This window comes from Dryobates pubescens (genome assembly GCF_014839835.1).
Source record: "Dryobates pubescens isolate bDryPub1 chromosome 41 unlocalized genomic scaffold, bDryPub1.pri SUPER_41_unloc_2, whole genome shotgun sequence".
Taxonomy (NCBI): Eukaryota; Metazoa; Chordata; class Aves; order Piciformes; family Picidae; genus Dryobates; species Dryobates pubescens.
Genome location: NW_026530686.1, coordinates 44,652 through 57,328, shown reverse-complemented (window position 1 = coordinate 57,328; position 12,677 = coordinate 44,652). Strand labels below are relative to the sequence as shown.

Below are 12,677 nucleotides of genomic sequence, written 5' to 3'. Positions count from 1 at the left end.
TGCCAGCGCCTGGGGCACCGCGGGGCCGGCAGCAGAATCCCTGTCCCACGGCAGCGGTGCCAGCATCCCCTCACCGTCTGGGTATGCGGCAGGGCAGCTCTGCACCGCTTGATCCTGGGCATTGTCTGCAAATCCAGCGGTGCCACAGGGCTGAGCAGAGGCTTCCGCGCCGCCGGCGCCGGCTCAGCCCCCGGGCGGCCGAGCAGAGCCAGCCGCTGCCAGCCCAGCCGGCGGCGCGGAGCGCTCGCACAGCCTCCCCCCGCGCCCATCCGGGATGGCACAGCTCCGGTGCCAAGGGCTGGGGCTGGCACAGGAACAGGCTTGAGCGCCCGGCCGGGCGGGAGCAGGGCACTCGCAGATGCCCCTCGGGTGCCAGCACTGCTGCAGGCAGCGCTCAGAGCACCGCTCCAGACACCCCCTGGGGCTGCCACCAGCTGCGGGGCACCAGGGAGGGCTCAAGGCCACTGCTACGGGCTGGGGGTCGCAGGCAGCCTCCTGGCTCAGTGCCGACATCTCCCCACAGCTCCTCCCGAGGGAGCAGGGCTGCAGGAACTGCAGCCAGCAGCTGCTCCGGGGCTAGAAATAAAAAGCCCTGCGGGAATTCAGACCTCGGCCCCAGCCCCAGGTGCCCTGCACCAGCCCCCAGCAGCCGGGCAGGGCGGATGACTTCACACAGAAGGGACACCAGCTGGAGGCACAGAGCACTTCCTCCAGACAGGCAGAGCTCCTCCTGCCTGCTCTGGCTGAACAGACAGCTCCAGGAGCCGCAGGGGGACGATGCCAGCAAGGGAAGAGTTCCCTGAGCCTGCAGACACCAGGCAGGAAGCTTTTCTTCACCAGGCTTTGGACAGCTCAAGGTGGTCTCCAAGCTCTCCCCTGCCAACAGGGAGGCCTGGACACAAGGCACCCAGCCAGGAGGCACACAAACACCGCCCCCTGCCAGGGCACAAACCTCCCTGCCAGGGGGGCACACACCCCCCCCCCCCCAGGGCACAAACCACCCTGCCAGGGGGCACACACCCCCCCCCCCACCAGGGCACAAACCACCCTGCCAGGGGGCACACACACCCCCCCACCAGGGCACAAACCACCCTGCCAGGGGGCACACACCCCCACCCTGCCAGGGGGCACACACACACCTCCCTGCCCTCCAGCCAGGGCACAAACCACGCAGGGGCCCCCGTGCCACCCAGCCAGCCCCAGCATCTACCAGGCAGGCCAGAGCAGCCCTGCTGGGGGCATCTCTACCTGGTCAGGCAGAGCCAGTTCCAAGACCCTAACACTGAGGCTCCTCCCAGCACCACAGACACGAGTGGAGCAGTTGTGGTACCGTGGGAGGTAGCTGAGCTCAGCTGCCTGCAGGGCAGTGGTGCTCCCCGGTGCCTGCCCAGCCACATGCCACAGCTGAGCAAAACAGCCCCGAGAAGTCCACGTTTTGGCACGCTGAGGGCTTGCCATGGGCCAAGAGCAGGGCACTGCTCAAACAAAAGGGTTACACAAGCCTGGAGTGGAATAACCCCGTGGGGGGAACAATCCTCACAGCAGGGACAGTCCAGCACCCAGCCCTGGCACGCAGGAATCTGCCGAGCCCAGCACGGTGCCAGCCAAGCTGGGCACAGCCCCGGGTGGGAAGCATCGGAGCTGCCCCCTCCCAGGCAGCCTCGCAGGGCTCTGCTGCGCCCCCCCTCCGCCCCCCCGGCTGGAGCTGTGGAATCCACAGCGCTGGAGGAGCATTCCTTGAGAGGAGAGGAGAGAGAGGCTCCAGCCCTGCCCCAGGAAGGTGCAGTGGAGGCACAGAGCCACCCACCAGGAGCTGAAGGCTGAGGGGCACAGGCCAGCAGCTTCTCCTCAACCACCTCCCAGCCATTCATCTCCTCTGCCCCCCTCCCAAGGCTGTTTTTTTCGGGGGGGTGGGGGTGTCTATTTGTCTCACTGCACCAGACCAGAGCTGGCCAGGGCCGGGCCCCAGCAGCAGGCCAGTCCCAAAAGCAAATCTTGCAGTGTCATCATCCAGCCCTGCAACCCTCCCCGGGGACCTCACACAACTTGGGGTCGGGGCCACCCCTCCTCCCGTGAGCAGCTGCCGGGCTGCTCAGCCACCCCCTGCCGCTCGGCTGCGACCCACGCTCCGAGCATCACCAGGACATCCCTGCGCCGTGGGACTCAGCATCTCCCACGCCCAAGTGACTCTTTTTGGGCTCCTGTGGGAGGGCCACGGCCACAACCAAAATAAACCTCGGGATTCGTGGATGGGAACGCAGCCACCAGCCCACACCAGCCCCCGGAGCGGCTCTGCCGCTGACAGCGACCTCCTCCCTCCGGCAGCGGCGTGAGCCGGGGGGGGCGGCCGGAGGCTGCTTGCTCCGCCGCGGGCAGGAGGCTGCTGCGCTCAGCCCTCTCCCCCCCTGTACCCCCACAGCAGCCCTTGGGACCCTCGCTCACACCAGCATCACCTCCCTGCTTCCGACGAGCCTGGGGTGGGGACACGGATGGCGATCGGACCCTCTCCCGCCGCCACCCTCCACAACACCCCCAGCCCAAGGACAACATTGATGGAGGGAGGGGGGCAGAGGCATCCCCCCACAGCCTGCCCCCGAACCCCACACCCCCGCAGCAGCGCCCCGAGGGCGCCCAGGAGCTCCCGACGCGGCCGCTGCCAGCAGGCACACACCGGGCCCTGCGCGGCGAGTGCCCGCGACCCACGGCTGGGGTCTGGCACCGCGAACGGTCACGGGAAACGAGGGACTGCCACGGACGTGCCGGCCGGAATGACACAGGGGACGTGGCCCTGCGTCCCCGCCGCCGTGCTGCACCGGGCGAGCAGCCTTTGTCTGAGGGGCCGAGCCCCGTACCACCGGCACCGTGCTACCGGGGAGCGAGCAGACACCGGGATGCCATCAGACACCTCGGAGGAGCTGCGGTCGGCGGGATAAGAGCGGCCGCCCCTCCCCATCGCCTCAGGGATAAGAGGAGGGGAGGAGGAGGGGGGCGGCGGCGGCGGCTCCGACCGGGCAGCTCCCACCGAGGGCTCCCCCTCTGCCGGGGGAATCCGGGGACCCGCCTCATCCCGGGGGAGGGTCTCCCCATCGTGGGGAGGTCACCTCCGTTCCCCCGGGGGTGTCTGCCTTCCCTCCCGGAGGTCAGCATCCTCTCGGTGGGGGAAGGGTCTACCCCACCGGGGATTCTCCATCCGCCGGGCCCCCCCCCCCCGCGGGCAGCGCCGGGAGGGGCCGGGCGCCGCCGCCGCCCGCCGGGGCCTGTCTGGAACCTTCCGCCGCCCCAGCCCCGCCCCAGGCGGTACGCGGCGATGGCGGGGGGACACGGCGGGCAGCACCGGAGCCGCCGTCGTGACCTTGAGCCCCGCCAGCCACCTGGGACCGCAACTGTCGCACCCGCCCCGGGACCGGCGGAGCGGGCGGGCCCCGAGGGCAGGGCCGGGGCGGGGCGGGCGGCGCCTGCCGGGCCCCGCCGCGTCTGACCCACATAACGGAACGCAGCCGGTCCCGCCCGGTGCTCCCTCTCCCCGCGACGCCGGTCCCGCCCGGTGCTCCCCCTTCCCGCGGGCTCGCCCCGTCGGTCCCCGCCGCGATGGGTTGAGTGATGGCGGCGGGAGTGGCTCGCCCGGCCCCGGTACCGTCACTCACCGTCGCGGGAGAGGTTTCCCCGGGCGGCACCGAAGCAGGCGAGGAGCAGCAGGAGACCGAGCGGCAGCATGGCGATGACGGTGGCGATGCTGGCGGCAGGGAACAGCGGTGCCGCCGGGGCAAGCCGAGCCGCAGCGCGGAGGCGGCGGCACCGGGCGCTGCTCTCGGTCTGGAGCCGGCGGTGCGGCAGCGGCGGGGATTAAATAGAGCGCGAGGGAGAGACCATTCGTGCGGCGGCGGCGGGGGGGGGCGGGGGGGCCGTGCCGGTGCCGCCCCCCTCGGCCCCCGTGTAAACAGCCGCGCTCCGGCCGCCGCTTCCCCCCCGCGCCCCCGGCCGCCGTGGTGCGCTCCGCATGCGCGGGCCCCGCGGGAGGCAGGTGGGCGCGGGGCGGCGGCGGCGGCGGAGTCCCGGTGGTCGCCGGGGTCCCGGCGGTCTTGCCGGTGCCCCGGCGGTCCCGCTCGTGCCCGCGGTCCCGGTTGTGGCGTTGATTCCCATGGTTCCGGTGGTCGCTGCGGTCCTGCTGGCTTCCGCGGTCCCGGTGGTCCCCGCTGATGCCGCCCGTCCGAGCCCGGTCGCGATTCCCGGGGGTGTCTCCCCTTGTCCCAGCCCTGGGAAGCTGCCGGTTTGGGAGCGTTCCGCCGGCCCGGGCGCTTCCTGTCAGAGCCCGGAGGGGCACCGGGGCGGGCGGGACACAGCCGCCGTGGCTCTGCCCTGGGCAGGGGGGCACAGCTCTCAGTGCCCCTCGGGCTGAGCTCTCAGTGCCCCTGGGGCTGCTGTTTCTCTGGGGTGCCTGCCAGGCCCGGGGTGTGCCCAGGGGAGTCTGGGGGCTGTGCAGAGCATGGCAGAGCCCCGGGCTGAGTGGGGGGCTACGGGATGGAGCCTGTGGGATGGGGGCTTTGGGGTGGAGGCCATGGGATGGGGGCTGGTGCCAGGTGTGGGCAGTTGGCCTCCTTGGCCTGGCATCACTCTCGTCTGTGCCATGTGCTTGGCACATGGTGGTTGGCGAGGCAGCTGCCGTGGCTGTCGGGCAGGGGGCCCGGGTTTGGCCTTGCCCTCTGTGCCCAGCACGCTGAGGGTGGGCAAGGCAAGAGCGAGCGACTGGGTCGGTGCCAGGCAGCATCCTCAGTGCTTAGTGGGGATGGAAGGACTGTGGCTGAAGCGTTGGGGTGCCCCACGCTGCCCTCTGCCCCTTGGCAGCCAGTCCTTAGCAGTCCCCATCCAGCCTTTGCTGGCACCTGCCAGTCGCCTCCTCGGTCCTCCTGTGCCCACCCATGGCGTAAGGGGCAGAGGAGAGCACCCCAAGGGCTCCCTCCAGCTCCGGCTCCCTCCTGCAGCCCTAGAGGAGAAGCTGAGCCCTCCAGCAGGGCTGGCACAGGAATCTGTCTGCATTCCAGGCATCAGCTCAAGCTCCTCCTCACGTGCTGGAGTGCTGAGCTGCTCTGCACCCCGATGCTCTCCTGCACAAGTGCTGTGCCAGAGGGATGTCTCCGTTAGTCATCGGCTCCGTGGGAAGGGGCTGTGGGAGGAACAGCTCTCTGCTGGCCAGCCCTGAGCGCTGCTCTGCCTCCACTGCCACCCCGTGTCCGGATGTGCCCCCGAAGGGGATGCTGCTGGTCTCAGGGCCTCTTCCAGCTGACCCTGCAGGAGCTGCAGGTGGCCCCCAGCTGGGGCTTTGGTGCTCAGGGTGCAGAGCCTGGGGGACAGCATGAGCCAAGTGAGGCCACAGGAGGCTTTCACAGAGTCAATGAGGAAGGGGAAGGGACTCCCAAGATCATCCAGTTCCAACCCCCTGCTATGCCCAGGGACACCTCCCACCAGCCCAGGCTGCTCAAGGCCTCATCCAGCCTGGCCTTCAACACCTCCAGGCAGGAGGCAGCCACAGCCTCCCTAGGCAGCCTGTGCCAGGCTCTCCCCAGCCTCCCTCTCAAGGATTTCTTCCTCCTCTCCACTCTCAATCTCCTCTCTCCCAGCTCCAAGCCATTGTCCCTGGGCCTGGCACTCCCAGCCCTTGCCAAAAGCCCCTCCCCAGCTCTCCCTTCGTTCTTAGCTGTGAGGAGAGGCTGCCTTTGGAAAGCAGCTCTGGCAAGCTGGGGGATGCGAGAGCAGCTCACATGAGGGCTTCCTCCGGGAGCAGAGCGAACGCCAGCACGGCTCTGAGCCACGAGTGCGGCTTCGTGCGTGAGGGAGGCTCTGGTGGGAGGTGAGATGGGGCAGGGCAGCTGGAGAGGGTCGTGTGGGACGGCTGGTGGCAGGGAGCCGTGCAGGGTCGGTCCCTGGCAGGGTGTGGGCGGCTGCTGGCACGGCGCACAGCGGTTGGGGGGGAGCAGTTTCCCTTGCAGAGGAGGTTTCTTGGGTGGCACTGAGTCTCTTAGGGCCTTTCCTGGTGCTCCAAGCCTCTCCTCGGGTGGCATCGCTGGAGGAGGATGTGCAGGAACCTGGTGTCCCCCTGGGGCTGGGCCAGGTCCCCGGGAGGTGGGGAGGACCTGTCGCAGCCTTCCTGAGCCCTTCGCCCTCTCCCCAGCCGCCTCCCCGGCCTGCTCCCTCCAGCCTCTCGCCTCTCTCTCTGCCAGGCTGGAGGCATCCTGGCTCCAGGCGGTGGTTTAACCCTTTCTGTGCCTCCAGCGCGGCTGAAGCGCTGCAGGAAGCTGCTGGGCTGCTGTCCCCTGCCTCCCTGGCTGCAGCCCCCGAGCCGCGGCCGGCTCCGGGTCCGTGCTGGCCGGGGCGGCACCGGGCGGCCGGAGGCAGAGGAGGAGCTGGCGAGAGCAGTTCGGGAGCTTTCGGACAACGGAGGTGATTGGAATCAATACGGCTGACCAATATGATCGAGTATCGATCCTTTATTGTTCCAGTAGTGCAGGCCCATGGCACAGGCCTGTGGTGAGAGTATAGCAGAGTAAAGCATAGCATGGAAGAAGAAGGGATAGGACAGGCAGGGGAACTTCTACACCTTACATAGACTCGGAGAGCCTCGTTGGCATGGACTCATCGGTTCCCTGTGAGTGACCACACATCACACTGTTATGGATTATTGGTCCAGCTACTGCTGACACACGAGGGTTGTTGATGCAGCTGCATGTCCTGTTGTCCCAAGATAACTTGCTGTGTTTATAGCTACCAGTGCATTGTTTTAGTTACATGCTGCAGGCACAGCACTGTTTGGTGCGCTGCTAGCTGGCCCTGCACTTCTGCTGGACACAGCCTACCACCATGTCAGGCTCTAGGGCCTGCACTGCCAGATTGCTCACACTGCTTACTGCCACCATTGCCACAGATCCCCCTTTCTGTTTTGTGAGCAGTGTGGTCCTGGGAGTTGTTCCCATCCCATACAAGATACTCTTTGCATACACAGAAGCAAGCAAGGTAAAGCTAAGCTGTATAGCAGAAGCAAAGGTTCTGTAGTGCAGCACGTCCAACAGACTGATGCCACCTGTACAAGGCCCAAAGCTTAAGTTGAACTGGTTACAACGTTCTGGCAGAGCTGGCATAATCCATGGTCAAAGACAACAAACCTTGTAAAGAAGAACTTCGATCTTAGTGGTTCTGATCTTTCCATTTCACTCCTCTTGTCGACAGAGGAGGCTTGATTATGCCTGAGCACATTGCACGCGGAGACTGAGGCGCACATGCACTCCTCAGCACTGTCTTTTACAACCTGCCTTAGGGTTATGTTGCACCTTTATGTTCCCTAGGATGGTCAAAAATCATCAACTGTTGAATGGTAGCAAGAGTTCTTTAATCTGCAGAGGTAGATCTGGCCAGGCTCTAGCTTCACGGACACACAACTTGCAGGCCAACAGCAAGAGCAAAGAGAGCTTCATTGCACAGTTTGCCCCACAGCAAACTCCTGGCCAAGCTGTCAGCCCATGGCTTGGATGGGAGCACACTGCGATGGGTTAGGAACTGGCTGGAGGCTGAGCCCAGAGAGTGGTGGTGAATGGTGCCACATCCAGCTGGCAGCCAGGCACCAGTGGTGTGCCCCAGGGATCAGTGCTGGGCCCTGTGCTCTTTAACATCTTTATTGATGATCTAGACGAGGACATTGAGTCCATCATCAGTAAATTTGCAGATGACACCAAGCTGGGGGCAGGAGTTGATCTGCTGGAGGGTAGAGAGGATCTGCAGAGGGACCTGGACAGGCTGGACAGATGGGCAGAGGCCAAGGGCAGGAGACTGAACACATCCAAGTGCCAGGGGCTGCACATTGGCCACAACAACCCCATGCAGAGCTACAGGCTGGGGTCAGAGTGGCTGAGAGCAGCCAGGCAGAGAGGGACCTGGGGGTGCTGGTCGATGGTAGGCTGAACATGAGCCTGCAGTGTGCCCAGGCAGCTAAGAGGGCCAATGGCATCCTGGCCTGCATCAGGAACAGTGTGGCCAGCAGGAGCAGGGAGGTCATTCTGCCCCTGGACACTGCACTGGTTAGGCTGCACCTTGAGTCCTGTGTCCAGTTCTGGGCCCCTCAGTTTAGGAAGGAGGTTGACTTGCTGGAACGAGTCCAGAGAAGAGCAACAAAGTTGGTGAGGGGTTTGGAGCACAGCCCTGTGAGGAGAGGCTGAGGGAGCTGGGGTTGCTTAGCCTGGAGAAGAGGAGACTCAGGGGTGACCTTATTGCTCTCCACAACTACCTGAAGGGAGGTTGTAGAGAGACGGATGTTGGTCTCTTCTCCCAGGCAGCCAGCACCAGAACAAGAGGACACAGTCTTGGGCTGCGCCAGGGGAGGTTCAGGCTGGATGTTAGAAAAAAGTTCTATACAGAGAGAGTGATTGCCCATTGGAATGGGCTGCCTGGGGAGGTGGTGGAGTCACCATCACTGGAGGTGTTCAGGAGAAGACTTGATGGGGTGCTTGGTGCCGTGGGTTAGTTGTTTGGGCGGTGTTGGATTGGTTGATGGGTTGGACGCGATGATCTTGAAGGTCTCTTCCAACCTGGTTTATTCTGTGTATTCTATGTATTCTAAGGTGGTTTTGCTCATCCTAGTAATACTGACCTCTTAATGCTCACTCAGCAGTGAAGCAGTCACAGCACTCAGCTGTAAGTCAGATGCTTTCTGTTGACATCCTGGATCATCACTGGCACCGTCGTTGAGGTCAGTGCTAGGCGGGTTTGGTGATGGTCGCTCTCATGAGGGTTGTGCTGTGTGTCTTGTGGCGAGAGGGCTGCAGCGCTTCTGGGGTTGAGGTTTCTGGGGTTGATGTTTCTGGGGATGATGTTTCTGGGGTTGATGTTTCTGGGGTTGATGTTTCTGATGTTTCTGGCTGGCCAAGCTGTCAGCCCATGGCTTGGCTGGGAGCACACTGCGATGGGTTAGGAACTGGCTGGAGGGCCGAGCCCAGAGAGTGGTGGTGAATGGTGCCACATCCAGCTGGCAGCCAGGCACCAGTGGTGTGCCCCAGGGATCAGTGCTGGGCCCCATGCTCTTTAACATCTTTATTGATGATCTGGACGAGGACATTGAGTCCATCATCAGTAAATTTGCAGATGACACCAAGCTGGGGGCAGGAGTTGATCTGCTGGAGGGTTGAGAGGCTCTGCAGAGGGACCTGGACAGGCTGGGCAGATGGGCAGAGGCCAAGGGCAGGAGACTGAACACATCCAAGTGCCGGGTTCTGCACATTGGCCACAGCAACCCCATGCAGAGCTACAGGCTGGGGTCAGAGTGGCTGAGAGCAGCCAGGCAGAGAGGGACCTGGGGGTGCTGGTCGATGGTAGGCTGAACATGAGCCTGCAGTGTGCCCAGGCAGCTAAGAGGGCCAATGGCATCCTGGCCTGCATCAGGAACAGTGTGGCCAGCAGGAGCAGGGAGGTCATTCTGCCCCTGGACACTGCACTGGTTAGGCTGCACCTTGAGTCCTGTGTCCAGTTCTGGGCCCCTCAGTTTAGGAAGGAGGTTGACTTGCTGGAACGAGTCCAGAGAAGAGCAACAAAGTTGGTGAGGGGTTTGGAGCACAGCCCTGTGAGGAGAGGCTGAGGGAGCTGGGGTTGCTTAGCCTGGAGAAGAGGAGACTCAGGGGTGACCTTATTGCTCTCCACAACTACCTGAAGGGAGGTTGTAGAGAGACGGATGTTGGTCTCTTCTCCCAGGCAGCCAGCACCAGAACAAGAGGACACAGTCTTGGGCTGCGCCAGGGGAGGTTCAGGCTGGATGTTAGAAAAAAGTTCTATACAGAGAGAGTGATTGCCCATTGGAATGGGCTGCCTGGGGAGGTGGTGGAGTCACCATCACTGGAGGTGTTCAGGAGAAGACTTGATGGGGTGCTTGGTGCCGTGGGTTAGTTGTTTGGGCGGTGTTGGATTGGTTGATGGGTTGGACGCGATGATCTTGAAGGTCTCTTCCAACCTGGTTTATTCTGTGTATTCTATGTATTCTAAGGTGGTTTTGCTCATCCTAGTAATACTGACCTCTTAATGCTCACTCAGCAGTGAAGCAGTCACAGCACTCAGCTGTAAGTCAGATGCTTTCTGTTGACATCCTGGATCATCACTGGCACCGTCGTTGAGGTCAGTGCTAGGCAGGTTTGGTGATGGTCACTCTCATGAGGGTTGTGCTGTGTGTCTTGTGGCGAGAGGGCTGCAGCGCTTCTGGGGTTGAGGTTTCTGGGGTTGATGTTTCTGGGGATGATGTTTCTGGGGTTGATGTTTCTGGGGTTGATGTTTCTGATGTTTCTGGCTGGCCAAGCTGTCAGCCCATGGCTTGGATGGGAGCACACTGCGATGGGTTAGGAACTGGCTGGAGGGCCGAGCCCAGAGAGTGGTGGTGAATGGTGCCACATCCAGCTGGCAGCCAGGCACCAGTGGTGTGCCCCAGGGATCAGTGCTGGGCCCTGTGCTCTTTAACATCTTTATTGATGATCTGGACGAGGACATTGAGTCCATCATCAGTAAATTTGCAGATGACACCAAGCTGGGGGCAGGAGTTGATCTGCTGGAGGGTTGAGAGGCTCTGCAGAGGGACCTGGACAGGCTGGGCAGATGGGCAGAGGCCAAGGGCAGGAGACTGAACACATCCAAGTGCCGGGTTCTGCACATTGGCCACAGCAACCCCATGCAGAGCTACAGGCTGGGGTCAGAGTGGCTGGAGAGCAGTCAGGCAGAGAGGGACCTGGGGGTGCTGGTTGATGGTAGACTGAACATGAGCCTGCAGTGTGCCCAGGCAGCTAAGAGGGCCAATGGCATTCTGGCCTGCATCAGGAACACTGTGGCCAGCAGGAGCAGGGAGGTCATTCTGCCCCTGGACACTGCACTGGTTAGGCCACACCTCGAGTCCTGTGTCCAGTTCTGGGCCCCTCAGTTTAGGAAGGAGGTTGACTTGCTGGAACGAGTCCAGAGAAGAGCAACAAAGTTGGTGAGGGGCTTGGAACATAAGCCGTACGAGGAGAGGCTGAGGGAGCTGGGGTTGCTTAGCCTGGAGAAGAGGAGACTCAGGGGTGACCTTATTGCTCTCCACAACTACCTGAAGGGAGGTTGTAGACAGGTGGATGTTGGTCTCTTCTCCCAGGCAAGCAGTACCAGAACAAGAGGACACAGTCTCAGGCTGCGCCAGGGGAGGTTTAGGTTGGATGTGAGGAAGAATTTCTATCCAGAGAGAGTGATTGCCCATTGGAATGGGCTGCCTGGGGAGGTGGTGGAGTCACCATCACTGGAGGTGTTCAGGAGGAGGCTTGATGGGGTGCTTGGTGCCAGGGGTTAGTTGTTTGGGTGGTGTTGGATTGGTTGATGGGTTGGACGCGGTGATCTTGAAGGTCTCTTCCAACCTGGTTTATTCTGTGTATTCTATGGGGTTGATGTTTCTGGGGTTGATGTTTCTGGGGTTGATGTCTCTGGGGATGATGTTTCTGAGGTTGATGTTTCTGGGGTTGATGTTTCTGGGGTTGATGTTTCTGAGGTTGATGTTTCTGGGGTTGATGTTTCTGGGGTTGATGTTTCTGGGGATGATGTTTCTAGGGTTGATATTTCTGGGGTTGATGTTTCTAGGGTTGATATTTCTGGGGTTGATGTTTCTAAGGTTGATGTTTCTGGGGTTGATGTTTCTAAGGTTGATGTTTCTGGGGTTGATGTCTCTAGGGTTGATGTTTCTGGGGTTGCAGCACTTCTAGGGTTGATGTTTCTGGGGTTGATGTTTCTGGGGTTGATGTTTCTGGGGTTGATATTTCTAGGGTTGATGTTTCTGGGGTTGATGTTTCTGGGGTTGATATTTCTAGGGTTGATGTTTTTAGGGTTGCAGCTCTTCTAGGGTTTCTATGAGCCAATTTTGTTTTTGCTCTGGGGGTATTCTTTCTTCCCCCCCCTTTTTTTTTGTTTTTACCTAAGCAAAATGTAAAGATGAAAGTTCACCCCTAGGATGTCTGCACTCAGAGGCACATTCAGTTAACAAGAGAGAAGACAAAGTTATCAAACTACCATAATATCCAGCCCTAATTCGCATGGTGCCGTGGTACATTCTTCTGAATGATGTTTGTGATCCCAGATACATACACAGAATAAACCAGGTTGGAAGAGACCTTCAAGATCACTGCGTCCAACCCATCAACCAATCCAACACCACCCAAACAACTAACCCACGGCACCAAGCACCCCATCAAGTCTCCTCCTGAACACCTCCAGTGATGGTGACTCCACCACCTCCCCAGGCAGCCCATTCCAATGTGCAATCTCTCTCTCTGTATAGAAATTCTTCCTCACATCCAACCTAAACCTCCCCTGGCACAGCCTGAGACTGTGTCCTCTTGTTCTGGTGCTGGCTGCCTGGGAGAAGAGACCAACATCCACCTGTCTACAACCTCCCTTCAGGTAGTTGTAGAGAGCAATAAGGTCACCCCTGAGTCTCCTCTTCTCCAGGCTAAGCAACCCCAGCTCCCTCAGCCTCTCCTCACAGGGCTGTGCTCCAAGCCCCTCACCAACTTTGTTGCCCTTCTCTGGACTCGTTCCAGCAGCTCAACCTCTTTCCTGACCTGAGGAGCCCAGAACTGGACACAGTACTCGAGGTGCAGCCTAACCAGTGCAGTGTCCAGGGGCAGAATGACCTCCCTGCTCCT

General features: G+C 61.6%; 1 protein-coding gene across 2 annotated transcripts in view; it reads right to left on the bottom strand.

Moving 5' to 3' along the window:
- The window catches only part of CADM3 (cell adhesion molecule 3), a 28,284-nt gene extending 24,446 nt beyond the window's left edge, over window positions 1-3,838 (bottom strand). The window contains exon 1 of one of the 2 annotated variants that reach the window (XM_054179211.1): window positions 3,645-3,838. In XM_054179211.1, the coding sequence (XP_054035186.1) occupies window positions 3,645-3,714 (70 nt within the window). In that variant the 5' untranslated portion in view covers window positions 3,715-3,838. The remainder of the gene's footprint in view (window positions 1-3,644) is intronic. The other variant, XM_054179210.1, reaches the window with a different exon arrangement.
- Between the last annotated feature and the right edge of the window lie 8,839 nt (window positions 3,839-12,677).